The sequence below is a fragment of the Anomaloglossus baeobatrachus genome, chromosome 5, assembly GCF_048569485.1.
Source record: "Anomaloglossus baeobatrachus isolate aAnoBae1 chromosome 5, aAnoBae1.hap1, whole genome shotgun sequence".
NCBI lineage: Eukaryota > Metazoa > Chordata > Amphibia > Anura > Aromobatidae > Anomaloglossus > Anomaloglossus baeobatrachus.
Genome location: NC_134357.1, coordinates 270,281,652 through 270,304,047, shown reverse-complemented (window position 1 = coordinate 270,304,047; position 22,396 = coordinate 270,281,652). Strand labels below are relative to the sequence as shown.

General features: G+C 47.3%; 1 protein-coding gene across 3 annotated transcripts in view; it reads left to right on the top strand.

Annotated features, from left to right (window-relative positions):
• Nucleotides 1–22,013, top strand: part of SLC43A3 (solute carrier family 43 member 3) — a 61,630-nt gene extending 39,617 nt beyond the window's left edge. For 2 of the 3 annotated variants that reach the window (XM_075349464.1, XM_075349465.1), the window contains exons 8-14: nt 552–691; nt 6,544–6,665; nt 14,803–14,952; nt 16,662–16,763; nt 18,530–18,713; nt 20,317–20,440; nt 20,523–22,013. In XM_075349464.1, coding sequence (XP_075205579.1) covers nt 552–691; nt 6,544–6,665; nt 14,803–14,952; nt 16,662–16,763; nt 18,530–18,713; nt 20,317–20,440; nt 20,523–20,627 — 927 coding nt within the window. In that variant the 3' untranslated portion in view covers nt 20,628–22,013. The remainder of the gene's footprint in view (nt 1–551; nt 692–6,543; nt 6,666–14,802; nt 14,953–16,661; nt 16,764–18,529; nt 18,714–20,316; nt 20,441–20,522) is intronic. The other variant, XM_075349466.1, reaches the window with a different exon arrangement.
• The last annotated feature ends 383 nt before the right edge of the window (nt 22,014–22,396 follow it).

The following is a 22,396-nucleotide window of genomic DNA, read 5'->3' as shown; positions in this document are numbered from 1 at the left end:
GGAACATATATACCAGGATGGGTCCAGGTTAAGGAACATATATACCAGCACACCAGTATGGGGGACATCATTACATCATGGGGGAAGGGAGGACACTCATATGTCCTTATAGCGTTTAGAACGCTACAAGGGCCCACACATTTGATCAACATGTGGGGGGAGGACCCAGATCAAAATTTTGCACCACAGCCCATCAGACTTTAGTTACACTGCTGGTTAGGTGTTTAGATAAAACAATAGTAAATATTTAACCGTTTACTGGGTTGCAGAAGTTTTAATTTTAGATGCATAGAATGACTAGAACTTAGCATGTATCTAAAGCCCAGAATTAGAAAGTACGGTATATGAAAAGTGAAATTATGTTTCTTATTCTATCCATATACATTATATTTAATTTTTATGGTAAATAAATTGTTATATCTATCTATAGCTTGCTATGAGATGTATTGGGTGTATTTCTTCCAGTGATCTACCGTAATATGCTCTCCAATGGAAGCAGATACCTAATACCTGTGACTGCTGTATGTTACTAAACTGTTGATTGATCCTAGGTTCTTTATCAAAATGGAATTTCGCTGCAGGATTTGTTTCTGTTCATATCAGGCTGTAGTATTTGCCACATATTAAGGACAATGTTCTTAATGCCAAAGACTCATATCCCTTTCCCTGTTCCAGAAGGCTACAGCTATGGGTATGTACATCATTATATTTTCAATAGGCTTTAGGTTAAGTTAATTATATATATCTACCCTAATTCTAAAAAAATATGTTTTTATTAGGTTTTATTTGTATTAGTGTTTTACCCTTTCCATCTTTCTTTTACTTTTCACAATAAGATATTGTAGTCATCCACAAGGATGTGCCAGATGTTGCTAAGGGTCAGGGTAGCTGCAATGGAGTGCTAGGCCCTAAGCACTTCCCTTGTGTCCACAAATGTCAATAGTGGTAGATTGCACTTTTGGAAACAGTCTATAGCCCCGTCACACATAGCGATGTCGTTAGCGAGATCGCTGAAACGTCACACGTTTTGTGAAGCAACAGCAACCTCGCTAGCATCTCGCTACGTGTGATACATAGCAGCAACCACCCCCCACTGCGATATCGCTGATTGTTCCTGAACATTCTGGTTCATTTTTTGATCGTTGGTGTCCCTCTGGGCAGCATGCATCGCTGTGTTTGACGCCATATCAACAACGAGCGACCTCGTTGGCGACTCAGAACTCAGCGACGCGGGCATGTCTACGCCTCTATCAAGGTCTGAGTCATCAGAAAACCTGCTGTGTGACAGGGTTCCAATGACTGCCGAGGACATTATACGGATCGCCGTATGGTTGTGTGGCGCCCTGGGCAAGCCAGGTCGTGACAGAACAACACCAACACACCCCACACTCCCGGTCAGGCACACCAAAGTCAGACAAAAGCCCTTGTTGCCTCCCTCCAGGGGCTGATGTCCACACCAGGGGGTAGGCCAGGTGGTTGGTCCCGCCCACCGAGGAGTTCACAGTCCTGGAGGCGGGAAAAGTAAAGAGACTAGTTTTTGGAAGTGAAAGTGGAAGGAGGGAAGTAGCAGTTGAGCAGACAGAAGTTGCTCCGGGTGTGTGGCCCGGACAGATCAGCAAGGTTGGCAGACAATGGTGACCGTCTGCAGGAGTGGCCTATTGAAGCTATCCGTAAGGACCATGGACGGGCGGTGGCCCGGCGGTACCGGACCGGTACGCAAAGCGAAGCCAGCACCATCCGGCAGGGGCTTACGGACCCCGGCAAGGCTAGGAGTCGCTGTGAATTTGCCAAATCCTTTAGCGAAGGGAACCTCCTGGGTTTCCCAGCAGCCAAGTCCCGACAGAAGGCAACCGTCAAACCGAGAGAAGGAAACACAGTCACCGCCAAGGCTAAAGTTCCCAGGGCCAGAGCCTGCGGGCAAAAGGGGCTCCTTCAGCAACCTTCAAGCTGGGGAGCGGGTTACTGGTGGGAACCCATTGGAACCGTACACGTTACACAGGTGCAGAGAAAGGCAGTCACCATCAACCTGCCGGGAGGAGAAACACCGCAGCCGTCTGTGGGACCCGTCCATCCAGCCATTTGTTTTACCGGAGACTCTGTGTACATCATTGGCTGAGTGAGTACCACCGTGCCGTGCGGCACAGCGCTGCCCCTGCGACCCTGCACCTCGCCAGGCCCCGTAACCCGCCTGCCATCCATCCCTACCCCCTCACTGGGCCCCGGGACAACCAAACCACTACCCACGGAGGGGAGAACCAACATCCAAGCTGCTCCCTGTCATCGCTCCCGGGATCCCCGTCCAGAGCAGCGGTGGTGTCACCAATCTCACCACAACCGTGGGTGGCGTCACGGACAATATCCAATCCCCACAATCAATCCCCACCCTTTTCACTCACGGGCGAGGAACGCTGCTCGAGTCCCCGGGATCCAGCCCACCGCTCGAGCCACCACCGAGCAGCAGCAGCAGCAGCGGCCGGACCTGAGCAGTGGGTAAGCGCAGCGTCCCCTCCTCCGCCCGCGACAACTTGGCGTCACGAACAGGATCTTACCGCTCTGCCATCTGGTAGAGGTGCGCCTTGTAACCGCCGGAGGTGTCCGGCCCAAAAATTTGAGAAGCCGCCATCTTGGGCACGAAAAATTCCCGCTCGAGCGTCTCCTCGAGCAGTGGAGGCGCGAAGGCCAAAACCCCACCCCTGTAGAGGAGGAGCCGGAAAGAGACTAAGGGGGACTGATGGCGTCTGGCCACATGTGAACAGCGGCTGTGGAAGCAGGGACGCCAGGACTCTGCAGCGATACCGGTTTCCTGGAAAACCTCATTGCCGAGATGCACAGTCCGACCACCAACGAAGAAGCCCCCGCACGGCGACGTGGCTGAGAGACCAGACCGCCCCGCTGAATAACCGTCTGCAGGCCCACATGGACCTCCTCCTGGAGGAGTGGGAGACCGACATGGCGGACGTGGTGGCTGCTATGCGGAGACGCGAGGTGGAGGAGGATTCGGAGGAGCGGGTAAGAGACCCACGCCCCTGTGTTCCCGAGGGATCGGCCACTGCGGCTGAGGGGCCCGGCCTGCGCCCGCTCACCCTGCTGCCTCCCCCGCTACCCGTGTTAGCCGCTGCCGGCCCGCCACTAGGCCCGCTACCTGTCCAACTGGTAGCGATACCCTGCCAACCCATCCCGGCGGACCAGCCGGCTGCAGACGCTCAGGACCCACCTGAACCGCTTCTGTGGGAGCCGCCGGGACCGCGGCCCCTTAACGAAAATGTGCCAGAAGTCCCGGCAGTGATTGCGCCAGACTCCGAGCCCGGGACCGTGGCATGGATGAAGGCCCGAGTGATGGAGTTCCACCAACGCCAGCAAAGTCAGATATACCTCATGATGGAGCAGTGGACCAATGAAGTGGAAACGCTGGTTGCAACTGCCCCAATGTATGGGAAGGGAGTAGACATGATGGAGCCGATGGGTAGCCCACGTCCCCATGTCCGACCAGGACCGGCCACTGCGGCTGGGGGGCCCGGCCCTATCTCGGCCCTCGTATCGTCCCTACCACTATTCTTGGGGCACCTCAGCGTTAGCCAACCTGACCTACTGCCCCACGCTACCGCGGAAGAATCTGATGTGCAGGAGCCAGGAGGCTGCGGCAGCTGGCGGCAACGCGCCTGACGCAGAGACAAGTGATAGTGACTCCAGCTCCGGTGCTGAGCCCAACCCTGAAAGTGAGGAGACAAGTGAGCGTCTCCGCTACGTGGGAGAGCCGGTGGTTTATTACACCCCGCGCACTGGTGGAAACGGATACCGGGCACCCCTTTCCCAGCAGGCCTGTCACTGCATGTTCGATATGTTGGTGGAAGAGAATGAGGCCACCTCAGCGGGAAGCGAGCACTAATGGCAGCGGAGCCCCGCTGCAAGTTGTCCCCGTTGGGACCACCAGGACTTTGTGTGTGTTGAAAGTACCGTTTGAAAGTGTTAACAGATGATAAGAGTGATCAACCGAAGTTCACCTGATTTGCAACTTGATTGAACCGGTCGTTGCCGGCAACTGGTCCCCGTTGGGACCCCTTACAAACCAATGCGTAGGTACTACTACGGACAAGCCCGAGAACTGGCAGGGCAACCACGAACTTGTGGTCTTTAAATAAAAATGTTGTTTTATGGCTTAACCGTTACCGCCTCCGGAGAGGCTGATTTGGAGGATGGGCCTGGAGGGAAGTGATGGCCCAGGCCCGCCACTACCGCAACCGGTGGCGATCCTCCGGGGGGTTTCAGGGGTTCCCCATGAACGTGGGTGCCCTGAAAAGGACAGAACCCGCTCGGTTAACTTGTGCTGGACTAGGGTCAAAGGGTGCTGCCTGTTTGCTTAGGGGCAGCATCAGGGCCAGGTTGCTTGGGTGGGAGAGAGCGGAAGCCGAAACCGTTTAGCAACGTTTAAGTACCATGCCTCCCGATATGGGAAGATGTTATTATACTTGGAATCCCTGTTTTACGGTTTATCTTTTCAGTTTGTGAAAATAAAACCGGTGATGGACGGGCAGCCTGCGGACGGTCTGCATTTTACTAAGGGGGAATGTGGCGCCCTGGGAAAGCCAGGTCGTCACAGAACAACACCAACACACCCCACACTCCCGGTCAGGCACACCAAAGTCAGACAAAAACCCTTGTTGCCTCCCTCCAGGGGCTGATGTCCACAACAGGGGGTGGGCCAGGCGGTTGGTCCCGCCCACCAAGGAGTTCACAGTCCTGGAGGCGGGAAAAGTAAAGAGACTAGTTTTTGGAAGTGAAAGTGCAAGGAGGGAAGTAGCAGTTGAGCAGACAGAAGTTGGTCCGGGTGTGTGGCGCGGACAGATCAGCAAGGTTGGCAGATGGTGGAGACCGTCTGCAGGAGTGGCCTATTGGAGCTATCCGTAAGGACCGTGGACGGGCGGTGGCTCGGCGGTACCGGACCGGTACGCAAAGAGAAGCCAGCACCATCCGGCAGGGGCTTACGGACCCCGGCAAGGCTAGGAGTCGCCGTGAATTTGCCAAATCCGTTAGTGAAGGGAACCTCCTGGGTTTCCCAGCAGCCAAGTCCTGACAGAAGGCAACCGTCCAACCGAGAGAGGGAAACACAGTCACCGCCAAGGCTAAAGTTCCCAGGGCCAGAGCCTGCGGGCAAAAGGGGCTCCTTCAGCAACCTTCAAGCTGGGGAGCGGGTTACTGGTGGGAACCCATTGGAACCGTACACGTTACACAGGTGCAGGGAAAGGCAGTCACCATCAACTTGCCGGGAGGAGAAACACCGCAGCCGTCTGTGGGACCCGTCCATCCAGCCGTTTGTTTTACCGGAGACTCTGTGTACATCATTGGCTGAGTGAGTACCACCGTGCCGTGCGGCAGAGCGCTGCCCCCGCGACCCTGCACCTCGCCAGGCCCCGTAACCCGCCTGCCATCCATCCCTAACCCCTCACCGGGCCCCGGGACAACCAAACCCCCTACCCACGGAGGGGAGAACCAACATCCAAGCTGCTCCCTGTCATCGCTCCTGGGATCCCCTTCCAGAGCAGCGGTGGTGTCACCAATCTCACCACAACCGTGGGTGGCGTCAGGACAATATCCAATCCCCACAATCAATCCCCACCCTTTTCACTCACGGGCGAGGAACGCCGCTCGAGTCCCCGGGATCCAGCCCACCGCTCGAGCCACCACCGAGCAGCAGCAGCAGCGGCCGGACCCGAGCAGTGGGTGAGCGCAGCGTCCCCTCCTCCGCGACAGTTGCTGCGTCGTTAATTAGATCTTCCTGTTTGCCAGCTCACTAGCAACTAGGTAGCGATGTACCAGTGATCCTGACCAGGTTATATCGTTGTTGAGATCGCTGGAATGTCTCTACGTATAACCGGACTCTATGACACCATAAGAGCATTCCTATAGAGGTCATGTCTGCCTACAGCGAGTACCCATGGTGTTGGTGCAATTGAAAGCACTTGGACTTATCAACTTGTAAACATAACACTTATTTGCTAAGTAATGTTGTGCTAAAGGAGAGACCTTCACGAGTTGTCTCAATGTATTGAGTACACATAGTTTTGGTGCTACTATTCCATATCGCAGGATGTAGGGAAGACAAAGTTTATGCAGTAGAACTCACGTAGCAATGGTTCTGGCCAGAAGTGCACCTAGAGGTGAGTACGGTAATTCAAGAGAGCCCTTGTTTAACTTAACGTCTCCGGACTATTACAAGCTTAACTCCTTTGTGAATTTGACTATGTTGAGAATGATGTCCCCTTAGTATGGACTAGAATTAGCTTTTGGGTGTAGTAGTGCCTGCTTGTAGGGAAGAGCACCCGTCCTCTCTCATGGCTAAGCCAGGACCAAACTGAACTTGTTTGATTGAACCCTCAGTTTTGAGAGCACTGAGCTGCGAGACTCCTCACTCAGTTCCAGTAGTTTCTAGAACAGTTTCCCAAGCTCCATTCCTTTAGTTCACAGTGAAATTATGGGCTACACTTTGGTCAAATATACAGTATAAATTCCTTCATGTTTCTAAATAGTCCAACATATTCTTCTTAGATTGAACTGTGAAAAACTCAGTCCAAAAATATCGAAATCACTAAACGTTTCCTCTAGAAGAAATGATGGAGAGAAATGTCATGAGAAAATAAACAATACTACAAAGTGTCTTGAAAAGTGTGGTAAGTGTCATCAATATACCAATTATAGAAGATTACAATTATAGAAGATATAGAAGATAACCATAGAAGATTAATATTATCACAAGCTACTGGTACAGGATATGGAGTTAAGGTTTCCCAAGGATGAAGGATTTCAAACAGATCTATTTTCACAGATCTGAAGAAATCACATCAGTTTATTGGAATTCGGTAGGCCTTAGGCCAATTACGGTACATTGAAACCATTATTGGACATTTGAACAAATATTACAGAGTGTATATACATCACAACACATCTTATCAGAAGATGCATGACTTTGCACATTACTAGCTTTAATTTGTGTGGGAGGCTAAGGCGGGCTTTGCACATTGCGACATCGCAAACCGATGCTGCGATGCCGAGCGCGATAGTCCCCGCCCCTGTCGCAGCTGCGATATCCTTGTGATAGCTGCCATAGCGAACATTATCGCTATGGCAGCTTCACATGGACTCAACTGTCCTGCGACGTCGCTGTGGCCGGCGACCCGCCTCCTTATTAAGGGGGCGGGTCGTGTGGCGTCACTGCGACGTCACACGGCAGGCGGCCAATAGGAGCGGAGGGGCGGAGATGAGCGGGATGTAAACATCCCGCCCACCTCCTTCCTTCCGCATATCCTACGGGAGCTGCGGTGACGCCGGTAGGAGATGTTCCTCGCTCTTGTGGCTTCACACACAGCGATGTGTGCTGCCGCAGGAGCGAGGAACAACATCGGACCGTCGCATCAGCATAATTATGGATTACGCCGACGCTATACCGATGATACGATTACAACGCTTTTGCGCTCGTTAATCGTATCATCTAGGCTTTACACACTACGATGTCGCCTGCGATGCCGGAAGTGTGTCACTTTCAATTTGACCCCACCGACATCGCACCTGCGATGTCGTAGTGTGCAAAGCCCGCCTAATACAATCCTGCAATCAAAGTGGCTGATTTTAACAATTTTTTTTGACTTGGGGTGTCCAAACCAAACATATGTGGTGTCATTTGGGCATTTGATTTTATGATTAAATGTGTCTCTCTAGAGCCACATAAACTTCGCTTTCATGCCTTAAGGCATGACTAGGGTTTTTGGTCAACCCAAAGATAGTAATCTATAGCTAGAACTGTTTGAGAACTTTCCAGGAGTACAGAGCAGTGTTTCCTTAACTATGTGGGATTCATGTGCATTTTGTGCCAAAAGATAGTGATTTTCCCTGTGACGATGCATCTAGTAGACAATCTTAGCCACAGTTTGGTTTACTGAGTGGTTTCTATTGTTTGTTTGTTGACTCAAGAAATGTTTATAGGATTGGACATTGAATTACATGGTAGCTACATAGCACCTGGGCCATATTTGGCAATCATGCTGCCCTAAGCACTGTAAGTAGGCACGCGTCCTACTGGTAAGTCAAATTAACAGTTTCCATACCCTTCGGATAGTAGTTAAGGCCCACACAGACATTAGTTTAATAATTACAGCTGAACCCACCGGTATACAGTCTAATGTATGGGAGAGTCTAACAGATGAATTTAGAGGACGATAAGGATCTAGCGTGACTGATTATGGACTGCAAATACTTTTGTTTTCTAATAGTTTAGCCACCACAATAGATGTGTAGCAGTGTTTCTGTAATAGAAAACACAAGAACACAGAAGTTCAAGGCAGTTGTGTTCTTGTACTGTTGTGCAGTACATGAATGCATTACCAGAACCACCATCAGTACTTGAATACATCATCAAAACCACCATCAGCACCAAAACCACTATCTGTATAGGAATACATCACCAGAACCATCATTAGTGCATTAATACATCAGCAGAACATAATAACAGCACCAAGCTTAGTACAGCGATCAATTGCAATGTCATGTCAGCTCCATATACAATTGTATCACATGAACAGGCAACTCTTTGATCTTAACAAAGGTGAGTAGATGGTGGGAACTGTTATCAGCTATTATCACCCAGCAGACCATACAGGTACCATTGTTCTGATTTGATGCTGGCAGTAGCATTATTAAATATTTAAACAGAAAGTAAATGTTTTGGACAGGTTTTATATGTTTTAGGTTCTTTGATTCTGAGTAGATCGGTGGGGTCTAGATCCTGAGACCCTCATCAATCACTCAAACAACTTCTTAGAAGTGCACAGCTCAGGAGACAGGCGCCTATGATTTTCTATTACATCCGTTCTTCACGGAGTTTGCACTCCTGTCTCCTGAGCTGCACACCTGTCAAATGTTTTATGAGTGACTGGTGGATGTCTCCACACTTAGATCCCCACTGAGCTGCTCAGAATTAATGGACTTAAAACATGTAAAATATCTTCCAAATATTTAGTTAATCTTTTATGTGCATTTACATTGTCTGATATGGAGAACCATTGCTAATCACCCGATGCACTAGCAAATCATTCTTCGTCGGATTAAATCACTTTTAAGCTTGCTTAAATATTACCACTCTCGGCAGCAGATCGTTCTTTGTAAAGATGTGCTGCTGAGAACAATTCTATTCTATGTGCCCAGAATGATCATGTTAGTGAAAGTTCTGTGTACATGAGAGTGCGGTCAGACTGTCCAAACAGGCTATAAAACCACTGCTAAATGGGTTAATATAGCAGAGCAGTCATTTGAAGGTTGCAATTGGTCAGTGTAAATACACCCTTAGGCCCCCTTCACACGTCCGTGAAAAACACGCACGTGTGTTACGGGCCGTTTTTCGGGTCCGTGTCCCGTTTTTGTGTCCGTTTTTATGGTCCGTGTGGCACCTGTGTGAATTGCGTATGCTAGCCGTGTTTGTGTGCAGAACGTCCGTGTGTGCGTGTGGAATTAACGTGTATGTGTACGTGTAATGTCCGTGTGTAATGTCCGTGTGTGTGATGCACAATGTCGTTTATAAATGTCGGCTGACAGCAGACAGAGTTGCGCGATGAGAATGAACTCGGGTGAACTTCACCCGACTTCATCCTCATACCGCGGCTCTGTCTGTGTCGAGTACTGATTAGCGGTCACCTGTGAAGGATTCACCGGTGACCGCTAATCCCCCGAGTGACTGAAGTGTCTCCCCCTCTCTCATACTCACCGATCCCCGATCACCGGCTCTGCACGGCATTCACACTGCTGCGGCGGCTTTTACTATTTTGAAAAAGCCGGCCGCTCATTAAACAATCTCCTATTCCCTGCTTTCCCCGCCCACCGGCGCCTATGATTGGTTACAGTGAGACACGCCCCCACGCTGAGTGACAGGTGTCACACTGCACCCAATCACAGCAGCCGGTGGGCGTGTCTATACTGTGCAGTAAAATAAATAAATAAATAATTAAAAAAAAACGGCGTGCGGTCCCCCCCAATTTTAATGCCAGCCAGATAAAGCCATACGGCTGAAGGCTGGTATTCTCAGGATGGGGAGCTCCACGTTATGGGGAGACCCCCACCCTAACAATATCAGTCAGCAGCCGCCTAGAATTGCCGCATACATTATATGCGACAGTTCTGGGACAGTACCCGGCTCTTCCCGATTTGCCCTGGTGCCGTTGGCAAATCGGGGTAATAAGGAGTTATTGGCAGCCCATAGCTGCCAATAAGTCCTAGATTAATCATGTCAGGCGTCTATGAGACACCCTCCATGATTAATCTGTAAATTACAGTAAATAAACACACACACACCAGAAAAAATCCTTTATTAGAAATAAAAACACACACACATTCCCTGGTTCACCACTTTAATCATCCCCGAAAAAGCCCTACATGTCCGGCGTCCTCCAGGATGCTCCAGCGTCGCATCCAGCGCTGCTGCATGGAGGTGACAGGAGCTGCAGAAGACACCACCGCTCCGGTCACCTCCACGCAGCTAATGAAGACAGCCGCGCGATCAGCTGAGCTGTCACAGAGGTTACCCGCTGTCACTGGATCCAGTGACAGCGGGTAACCTCTGTGACAGCTCAGCTGATCGCGCGGCTGTCTTCATTAGCTGCGTGGAGGTGACCGGAGCGGTGGTGTCTTCTGCAGCTCCTGTCACCTCCATGCAGCAGCGCTGGATGCGACGCTGGAGCATCCTGGAGGACGCCGGACATGTAGGGCTTTTTCGGGGATGATTAAAGGGGTGAACCAGGGAATGTGTGTGTGTTTTTATTTCTAATAAAGGATTTTTTCTGGTGTGTGTGTGTTTATTTACTGTAATTTACAGATTAATCATGGAGGGTGTCTCATAGACGCCTGACATGATTAATCTAGGACTTATTGGCAGCTATGGGCTGCCAATAACTCCTTATTACCCCGATTTGCCAACGGCACCAGGGCAAATCGGGAAGAGCCGGGTACTGTCCCAGAACTGTCGCATATAATGTATGCGGCAATTCTGGGCGGCTGCTGACTGATATTGTTAGGGTGGGGGGCTCCCCATAACGTGGAGCTCCCCATCCTGAGAATACCAGCCTTCAGCCGTATGGCTTTATCTGGCTGGCATTAAAATTGGGGGGGACCGCACGCCGGTTTTTTTTAATTATTTATTTATTTTACTGCACAGTATAGACACGCCCACCGGCTGCTGTGATTGGGTGCAGTGTGACACCTGTCACTCAGCGTGGGGGCGTGTCTCACTGTAACCAATCATAGGCGCCGGTGGGCGGGGAAAGCAGGGAATAAGAGATTGTTTAATGGGCGGCCGGCTTTTTCAAAATAGTAAAAGCCGCCGCAGCAGTGTGAATGCCGTGCAGCGCTGCGCCGGAGATCGGGGAACGGTAAGTATGAGAGAGGGGGGGAAACTGACCGACAGACTGTGAGAGAGGGACAGACAGACAGAGAGACCGACAGAGAGACTGACCGACGGACTCAGGGAGATTGACGGACATACACAGAAATAGAAAGAATAGCCGACATCACTAGAAATAAAAACACCAAACGGACACGGACTATAGGTATATGCATACGTGTTTACTAACGTGTGTGCACATACCCATAGACTTTCATTGTGTCCACGTGTGCGTGCTCCGTGCAGATAACGGACATGCATCCGTGCCAAACGCAAACACATACGGATCACGGACACGCACACACGGACATAATGAAATAACGGACGTGTGACCACAATCATAGATTAACATTGGTGCACGTTTGGCCGTGTCTCCGGTATATACGGAAACGGACCAAACACGCACGTGTATCACGGACGTGTGAAGGGGGCCTTAGGAAGACAGGCGAGAAAATGAGATATGTCTTCTGAGGAGGATCAGGCCGTCCCTCTAGCCTCCTGGGAGCAACATGGCTACCGCAATACTCGGGAGAGGCATATACTCTGGCTGATTTTAAACAGAGACTGTACAGCTTCTTTCGGGTATTCCCAAGACTAGCATCTTGATTAGCCAGCTAACTGGGGCAGTGCGGTGGGAGGTCAGATACTGGCCGGAGACTGAAAAGTGAACCATGAAGCAAATTTTGGCTAAGCTAAAAGAAACTTTTGAGACCAACACAGCAGCCGAGATTAAAATGAGATTCTATGGGTGCAAACAAAGGATGCAGGACAGTATCCGGGATTACGCTTTAAGTCTTCAAGAGGCGATGAAAGCTGTTTGGCAGGTGGAACCAGATGGAGCTCGGGATGAGGACCGGCTGTTAACTGATCAGTTTATAGAGGGACTCCTGTCTGATGCCCATCGGACCCAGCTACGCATAGTGACACTGCAGAATCCCGATGCAGAATCCCGACCTCAGCCTTGCCGAGTTCAAAGAGTGGACCATCCGGGTGTTAAAAGAGTCAGGTCTCCAAGACTCAGGACCTCGTCAGCTGTCCGCCACCGAGCCGGGGTCCGAACCAGCTACTGGAGTAACCCTGGGGGTCAAGTGAACAGACCCTAGGTGGAGATCCTATTGCTGAATTGCAGCTCCATATCCTGGGACTAATTTGTGGCATGAATACTCTAACCAAAATAGTGCAAACACAACAGGAAGCTAAGCGACCGGCAACCATCGAGCTGGCCTCCAGTGCTGATGACCTTCCGTGGCGGCGGCGGCGAGGATGAAATCCATTGTCCCAGATTCCTGATCGCTATGATTCCGACGAGCAGCCGATTTGCCGTTGCTGTGATAAAGCAGGGCATTATGCACGAGGATGTCCCCTGACTGGACCAAACCTAGGAGCAGGAAACAGCCCTCAGGAATCAACCATTAAGAAGGAGTAAAGTTTTTGTTATAGAGAATTTAAATATTTGGAATCCTCTGCATAGTAATTGATAAGTGTTTTTGTTTGATGGACAACCGGGTCACTGAACTATGTGTTAATTAAGAATGGACGTTTGGAACACCATGGTGTGAACAAGGTGCAAGACTCAAAAATATACAGCTAAATAATAGGATAAAGAGTTGCACACCAGTCACAATGTATAGGGGAATATTGAAAAGCAGAACTGCTATGGGAATACTAGACTGACAAATACAATGGACTATCTGAAAGAAGTGAAAAACATAAAAATGGATATGGAATAGCATAACTGCTATGAATAATAGGAATGAGAGATGTTTAGCCATTGTATTGACCAATGCAAAGGAGCCCCAAACCAAACGCCAAGGTAATCTCTATTTTTGGGGTCCCTAACCTACATGTAACCTCACCTGCAGTTAAAAAACTTGCTCTGTTATTATTATTTAGTTGTATATTTTTGAGTCTTGCACCTTGTTCACACCATAGTGTTCTAGACATCCATTCTTTAATTAGTATGCATTAGTATACCGGAAATGAAGTGAGACGCAGGAGAATACAGTCGCTGAGGGGATAGCTAATAGCTCACTCAGGACTGGCGCACATCTTAGGGTGGGCACTTCACAGCCTGCCAGCAGAATCCACCGGGCAGAGGATTTCAAGTTTTCTGGACCACAACAGCACACGGGGAAAAGCAGCATATAGAGCCAGGAGCCGTGACCATAGGGCAGCCCATCAAATGACTCGTGCTGACTGCTAGACGGGACGGGGGAACATAACCACCCCAAAGGACCGAGGTCCCAGTGTAGCTTCAAGTCACAGGGACTCACACAACAGAGCGCAGGGAGGAAGGACTCACGAAGTATCCCTCCGGTACCGGCCCCCGAACTATCCGGGATCATCTGGAGCCCATCACAGCGGAGTCTGGCAGTCCAAAGACAGGAGCAACTCAGTGAGTAAACACCTTAAACTGCAACCGCTGTGTCTTCTGATTCTTCTCATGCCCCGTACTTCCCACACTGGGGTGGACTACGACTCTCAACATCCTCCCTGAGGCCTAGCTGTACCTATGGAGAGCTGAAACATCCAAGCTGTGTTACCATCCAGCCCAGCAGAGAGAGACTTTCCGCAGCGGCGACTCCCACTATAGCCGCATACTACAGGTGGCGTCACGAAAGACAACTATTCACTTCATGACCATCATCCCCTCCATCGTTTTGGTTGACACCGCGGGATGACTGAGCCGTGCCAGGCCACTGTGGCAACCCAAACTCCCCCAAACACCAGCCCAGTGATGAATAATTCCCCAAGACCCTGCGGGTGCATCATTAGCACTTAATACTATCCCTCCTGTATACTGCCGCTACTCCATGCTATGACCTCTCACTGTCCCTTTTATATACTGCCCCTACTCCATGCTATGACCCTTACTGTCCCTCCTGTATACTGCCCCTACTCCATGCTATGACCTCTCACGATCCCTCTTGTATACTGCCCCCACTCCACTGCTTTTTCTTTCAGGATTTTGAGTTGGTTGACTACACCTAGTGTTGCACCTGAGTGAGATAAAGTATGATTTGGAACGTTCAATTAAATGGCTTGTCCAAGACTTAAATATTATGTAACTATCTGTATAATTGATTGTAAACATGAGATAAGTTAGAAATAAGCTGCAGATTTTAGCAACGGCCACTTCACAATTTACAGACCTGTGGTGTTCCATTCTGTATATTGCTTACATCCAGCCACTGCTGCAGTAGACATCAGCTTATTGGCGGTTTCCTGGTGTTAGACCCCCATTTCATATTGGTGACCAGGTCTGTGCATAGGTCATCTATATGTAAATCTCAGACAAGCCCTTAAATTGACAGAATATACAGCAAACTTGAATAGTTGAATCCTAGATATATTTATACCCCACCTTTATTCTTTTTTTTCTACAGAGAATGAAGACTCATTTTGGAGTTGTGTTCGATCATCACTTTTTGGGTGGCACTTGATCTGGCTTTCTCTTATGCAACTTAGGCACTATTTATTCATTGGAACCCTAAATCCCACTATCACCCGCCTAAGCGATGGTGACCCACACCTAGGTTTGTATTATTCAGTGTAATGAAGAATTTGCTAAGAGAAAATTCAGCAAAATGGTGCCCAGTTGGCTGCCATTTTGATGAATTATAGGGCTTGGAAATGAGTTTAAAAAGAAATTTAGACCTCACCACCCACTGTTCGGTCGTCTGCTCCATCCAGTCTCCTCTCTCCTCCAGCATGTGAAGGGTGCCACGGGGCAATAGTCTGGACAACAACTCGGCACGCTACATGAAATGCTCGGTCCTGGCTGAATGTGTGGACTTGTATCGTGTGGCCAGGAACATAAGAAGATTCAGGAGATCACCAGTTTATCTTAAAGAAAGCATCTTTACTAAATAGTTACAGTACTTTCAGTTACAACTTTACTCATAGGATAGCAGACACATAACTTCCAATACATTTCAGTATCACAGCACATCATCAGACATAGTTTCAGTCCCCATTGGTTACTGGTCCTGTGAGTTCCAGTGCAACCCAGCCCAACACAATAGTACAGTTTGTGATGGTCACCTTCCCTTCCAGTATTTTTATGTCTAGTCTCCTTGCTGGTTCTCTTCTGTCTAGAGTAAAGCCTTATGCTCCCAGATGCTTGGGAACAACCCGCTTGGGAAGTTGACTACACTCACACACCAGTAAAGATAACCGGATAAAGGGCTTGGCCATGAGTCTGTACTTTGGTTCCCATAGTCTGGGGCCGTTCATTTAAAGGATCAGTCTCTAGCCCTCACGGTGTTCTTGTTCAATGTTTAAGACACCACTGGAGATGACATCTCCAATCTGGTCTTATTCCTTCTCCTGCAACAGGTCACCCAATGCATACAGCCTGCAGACTACACATCTGTTTCTATTACACACAAGGTATTAAATGAAGATCTAGAAGGAAGTGTCTCTGTCCTAGCAGCTGACCCCTCCCATTGTGGGCGATCTAACTATGCCTACTGTCTGTTGCTTGGCAAAATCCACCCTCCTTCACAGAACAGCACAAATATTATGATCCACATAACCAACACTTCTAGTCTGGCAACTACACACAATACTGCTATACATTACACATTACATAAGCAAACATCACAATACAATACAATTCACATGACATAATATTTACAAAAGACGCCATACATTCACATTACGATACATGACGCGATTGGTGTCTTCAGAGGTAGGAACGCGACAGCCCTAGTCCAACACCCTTACACATGCAACATCCTCTTCAGGCCTCTTTACTCTGCGCTGAGGCTTCGGGCCTAGTCAGAATCTGGGCGTTGTGATGTCAGAGGCATATTCACTGAAGTCGCGTTGCAGAGTGAACAGGCCTGATGACGTCGTCATGTCCTGGGAGGAAAGAGGAGGTCATACGGAGAGGCGCACCTGACGATGGGTTGCAGCGCCTGTGGGACAGGAGAATGGTGATGTAGGTATTAGTTTATTTATGATTTTTACATCATAAATTTACTATAATTTGTGTAATTAGGACCATTGAATTTGCATTAAATAACTTCTAAGCAAATCATATTTTCTTTTCTAATTGAGAGAAACTGCCAAATGGGAATTTCAGTTCCACTCATCACTTTTCCATATAGTGGGTGATGCCCACGCTCCTGAAACATATTCTGGAACTTCTAAATGACCAGAACGTCATTATGGGAGAGATATTTATTGTGTGAATATTTGTGATGAGAGAATAATTTTATGCACACTCTTTTATTTTCAGTGAGTAAATATACAAATGTTTTTGCTATATCTCAGTTTTGTGGAGTTTTGTGTGCTCCTTGGAATGGACTCATAATGGACAGGCACAAAAGGAAACATAAAGGTATTGACATTCTTCATTACTTGATTCTTAACATATCGTATAAAAGGATGCATACAGGGTTGTAGCTTTATGGTACGCAGGGGACCCATTTCCTAGGGGAGCCCAAAGGTCTTTCTGCCACATAAGAAGACACCAATATTCCAAAAAACAAATGGTAGGTTAGAAGATAGACCGTAAAACATATGCAAAAAGATTAAAGAACCAGTCAAGCATATTTTTTCATTTCACACCTGGAATGGTATTTCTAATATATGTTCTCTGCATATAGAAGAATACCTACCAACTGTCTTCTTCTGTTCTTGGTGCCGCTCCATTCCTGTTCTGCTACGGTAGTTGTGACTAGCCAGATGTCTCCAGTGTTTTCTGGCTAAAACGGAAGTTACTTCTAAATATAAGACTATGACAACCAGAATTAGGCTCTCATAGACTTACATTAAGAACTTGTGAACATTAGCTGTAATTTCCAGCCAGTCAGGAGCTGCCTGGTAAGTATTTTACTCCGGTCAGGGAACAGACATAATTGATACCACTCTGGCAGTGAAATAAAAAAAAAATAATGCCTGTGTAGTCCTTTAATGAAAACAGTTTTCGTTCCATAAATACAACTTAAGCACCTTGTTTTTGTTAAATTACTCATATACATATAACAATACAGGAGAGTGGGACAACTGCTGCAATTGGTTGCAGTGGTCACATGTATATATAACTGGAAAATGATCCTGGTCTGGTTTTCAAGTTTGCTTGCTGCTGCCAATCACTTTTGGAGAAGTCACATGCGAATACTCGGCAGAACTACTGTCAGACAGTGACCATTAGTCCAATAAAGGAGTATATATTTTTTATAATATACTGTTTATTTGTTTTTTAAAAAAAACCAAAAAACTGGAATAGTGGATAACCCCTTCAATAATATGAGGCGAAAAAATAGGACCCAGTCTTATATTTGAAAATACAGAGCCGTGACTGCACTTTTGGTATTACAATGAGGAGACTCCATTATTCTCTGCAAAAACACAGCCCCACTAAGAGAGCTGACCGAGGAGTTTGTTGAGAATTGGACTCCCACTATTCTAATAGTTATGGCCTATCTTAAAAATTCTCTCCCAATTCTCAACGCAGAACCATCCAGTCACATTAATGCATTCCAGTTGTAGGTTTCACCAGATACTGTAGCCTCTCTCAGGGCTCCACTCCAGCACCTTGGCACTTGCAGCATTACTAAAGGGAATCTGTCACCAGGCTTTTTTCTACATCATCTGAAAGCAGCATAATGTAGGGAAATAGATCCTGATTCCAATGATGTATCACTTAGTTTACTGGGTGCAGCAGTTCTGACACAATCGCCACAATCAGAGTTCTTGGATGCAGCATGTAACAAAGTTCTACCATGGCCACAATGCAGTTTTCTGTGTAAATTGTATATTGACAGTATGCTGCTTATCAGAGGAGGGAGCATGGTGGGACAAGGGCTGTAGTCCAGGCAGTGATAATCTTCTTCTCATAAAACATTAATAGTATCAAAACAAAAATCCACAGCCTAATAAGTGACACATCCCTAAAATCAGTGTCTCAGTCCCTACCTCATGTTGTTCTCAGATTACATAGCAAAAACCTGCTGATTGATTTAATTTAAGACACATATTCCGCAGCTCTTAATGAAGCCCGATGTGTGTGGTTATCGTTACTACCCCTTTTCCTGTCCCTAACTTTTGCTTAAAAAAATGATACAAAGTAGCTTTGATTACAACTTGTTTTATATTTGTCAGTTACAGACTCGCTAGAGGACCTCCGGTCTTCAGTCCTGTCTTTGTTACTGACTGTAATCCAGTGCATCCTCTTCTCACTCTGCGCATCAATCTCCGAGCTTCCAGCTCTGTACCCAACTTTTATCTTCCAAGTGCTTAACCGCTCCTTCTTGTATGGAGGAAATGCTGCCTTTCTGTCTATAGCGTAAGTAGCTAAAAAGTAAATTATTTTTCACGGTCCTGGGTAAGTGTGACACCCCACGGAGCTCAAGATAGAGGCTTCAGTCCGTACCTTGTATACCTGTCGCCGGGCCAGTGGGTTGCAGAAGTCGTGGCCTGACCCGGTTCCGTGGCCCCGTGGTGCACAGTAAAAATTGGGTTAGCAAGGATTGTTCCTGGGGAAGCTGGCACCGGTTACAGTGGTGACTGCGGTCCCTTCCACCAACCTTTCCTCCTCCAGAGTGGAATGGATGATGTCGACTATGCCACCTGTGGTATGCGGCCAGGGATAAGGCCGCCACTGCAGGGTACCTCGCTGGGGGAGATGTTGGGGTGCAGCCGGGATGATATTGCTCCCCACAGGCAGAGCAGCCCCCGGGAGGGAGAACGGGGAACTGGGAATCACTGGATCACAAGGCGACGACAAACAGAGTCAGAGTCACTGGGTTGCGGGTTTCAGATTTGTTTACTCACAGCTCTTTATGTCGCACCCAGGATGCGGGCCTTTACTGCATTGACTCCAGTCGTTCCCAGGCAGGGCAGAGGTCAAAGTCTGGTAGGGCAGCCAGTGGGCTTCCTCCTTTTTGTGCGCTCGTGTGGTGGTCCCCTCCTGGTTTCTGGAGCTCTTGGGACCCGGTACTCTGCCACCCGAAGCTGTGCTGGTTCCAAGGGGGCAACAAAATCCTCCCCTCTGTAACCCTCTTCTCCTCCATGCCGCACGACTACTGGTCCCAGGCTCTCAACTCCTTCCCGTCTAGCCACCTCTCCCATTCCAAGTCTCTGCCGGCTAATGGACCAGGAGCCTCCTAACTGGCAGCTCTCTCAGCTTAGGGGTCCTCAGCCATCCACTCGCCCAGTCCAAGGTAAAGAAAGGGTGTATGAACCGGTCTGGACCTGGTTGTTCCTCTGCTCTGCCTCCCTGAGAGAGAGCTCCCGGAGGGAGCTGGTCCCTGCGTCTCCACTCTCACTACTCTCCCAAGGCGTTCTGAGGTAAAATGAAACTAATCTGTCTGTTTTGTAACTTCCTGCTGCTCGTGCCCCCACCTGAGGAATGTTCCAGCCTGCTCTGTGTGAGGCACCTGCTGTCTGTGTTTACAATGCTGTGTGATGCAGAAAATGAAACTTACCAGACTTTAACCTCTTCCTGCCCAGGATGGACGGACATTATAAAATACATACAAATACATAGAATACAATACCCTGTAGCAACCAGTCTCAGGGGCGCTACATAAGTAATTATGAAGCCAGACCCTGATGTCTCACAGGTCCCCAAATCCCATGCTGCACATACCATGTTAGTTACTGTATATAAATAGGACATGGTATGGGGTGTCCTGTTACAAATTTTGCATTGGGACCCTAGAGCCTGATGTTTTCTCTCTGTTCATGACTACTGTGAACAATGATATTCCATTAATGATAATTTTGTTTGTATGGATGTGAGGTTGCCATGTTTAAACAGGCTACTAAAAAGCCGCCAGTTGGCTTCTATGTATCTGGTGTTTGTTTAATGGCCCCAGGTTATCCAGTGTACACTACTTCATTTGGCTATTTTTAAAAAGCAATGCTTATTCAATTTTGTCTTGTAGGTTCCCACCCAGACACTTTGGAAAGCTGTACGGATTGATAATGTCGGTTTCTGCAGTGATATCTCTGCTGCAATATCCAGCTCTTTATATCATTCGGACGTATTTGCACGGAGACCCTTTCTATGTATGTAAACAGTTATGTAAAGCAAGATTTATTCTCTACAATCCTACAATTTGTCACTCACAAGTGTTTTTTATGTTTTCAGGTTAATATTTCTCTAATGATCCTGATGCTCTTAACATTTGGCCACCCAATCAATGTTTTTCGGGTTTGGAGACAAAGGAAACATTTACGTGACCAGGCAGAATAATAGACAGAACTGTGATCACTGTGTCAACTTGTTTTTTTTACACACATTACAAAAATATATTATGTGTATTTATTAAAGAGTAGTCCACTACTTGGAAAACCCCTTCTCATTCCCCATGTGTGCCGCCATAAAAATAAAAAAGCCTATACAAACTCCTTTTCCAGCGCGATTCCAGTGATGTCGGAATTTGCGTTCCCGGGGTCCACTTGACATTGTTATGACAAGTGAGCACCGTGACCTATCAGTGCCGGCTTGGCTTCTCCGACACCGCCTTTGGACGCAGGAGTAAGTAACAGGAAGTGAGTGGCAGCTGGAGCGCTCACTTCCTGTTAATTACTTAACTGACTTCCTGTTGAATAATTACCGTACAAAGGTGGGGGGAAGGAAGCCAGTGCTGATGGTCATGAGGCCCGCGTGTGATATCACTATGACATGGACCCTGGGAATGAGAGTTCCGACATCGCTGGAACCACTGCCACATCGGATGGGAGTATAGTTTTTTTCTTCATTTTTATAGATGCACACATGGGGAATAAGAAGGTGTTGTTCAAGTAGTGGACAACCCCTTTAATACCAAGCATAAACCAATGTTCCTTAAAAAGGTACCACAAGAGACACATCAAGCAGGTCTTTTCACCTGAGCATTTTAACCCTAGAACGCGCAACCATAGAAATCTACCATAGAAAAAAGAAGTAACCTAGCAGGCCTGCAAGACCCCAGGTATACGTTCTAGGGTTAATAAGGCTTTAAATTGAACTTTCCTGTGCTGAAAGTTATCATAGATGATGCTTTTAATATGAATGCAATATGAACAAGACTGCCTACATCCTTATAGTTCATAATAACATATGAATACTAAATAAAATATATATTAAAATATGTTCTAATTTTCTAATTGTTTGTTTTCTGTTTGTATATTTTTTATTTTGTGTGTTTTTTTATATTGGAGAGCCATCAATTTTATGTATTTTTATATTGGAAGGCCATCATGTCTAAGCTGAAAAGATATCAACAGGTCTGCAAGGGTAAAATTGTTTGAAGAGTAAGAGGTGATTTTATATACTTTTGATTGCTGAACTCAGTAAAAATATCCAAAAAATTCATCAGTTTAGGGTAAATACATATGTTACAGTTTACATAGGATAGTTAGTAAGAGGGTTGTTGGACAGTAAGTGATGTCCACATAGGTTTCCGGTGATCATTATACCACCAGCTGGATCTCGGCCTGAACCCAGAAACCCCATTCCTCGTATATGGAGTACGTCATAAGTGTTGAAAATAAATGTTTCATTCTCATTAACCTAAATCTAAACCAAAACAATTCGAATTGTAACTGTTGGCTGAAAATTTTACTTTTGTACCCTTGTTTTGATATAATAATAACAATAAAGATATATTAAACATAAATGTGCCATTCCAATTATTTACACATGAATCAGAAATTGTGTTTTTCACCTTCTGTGTATGCTTCTCTATGGTGTAATTTCTGTTGTTCTGCTTTCCATATAGTACAGACTTTCTTTAAATGTCCCTTTTTCTTGCATCTGAAACATTCTCTTGTCTCTTTATTACAGGGTCTCTTTGATTCTGTAGCTTTAAGAACATTTCCACCATCTTTTTCAGTAGAATCATTTGCTTGCCCTTTCCTTCTCTGATATTTATCTATAAGTCTGGTCTTCACAAACTCTAATGTGATGTCTGTTTGAGGTCTTGTCTCTAGTGCAGTTATTAAAGCAGTGTATGAATCCGGTAAACTGCACAATAATAT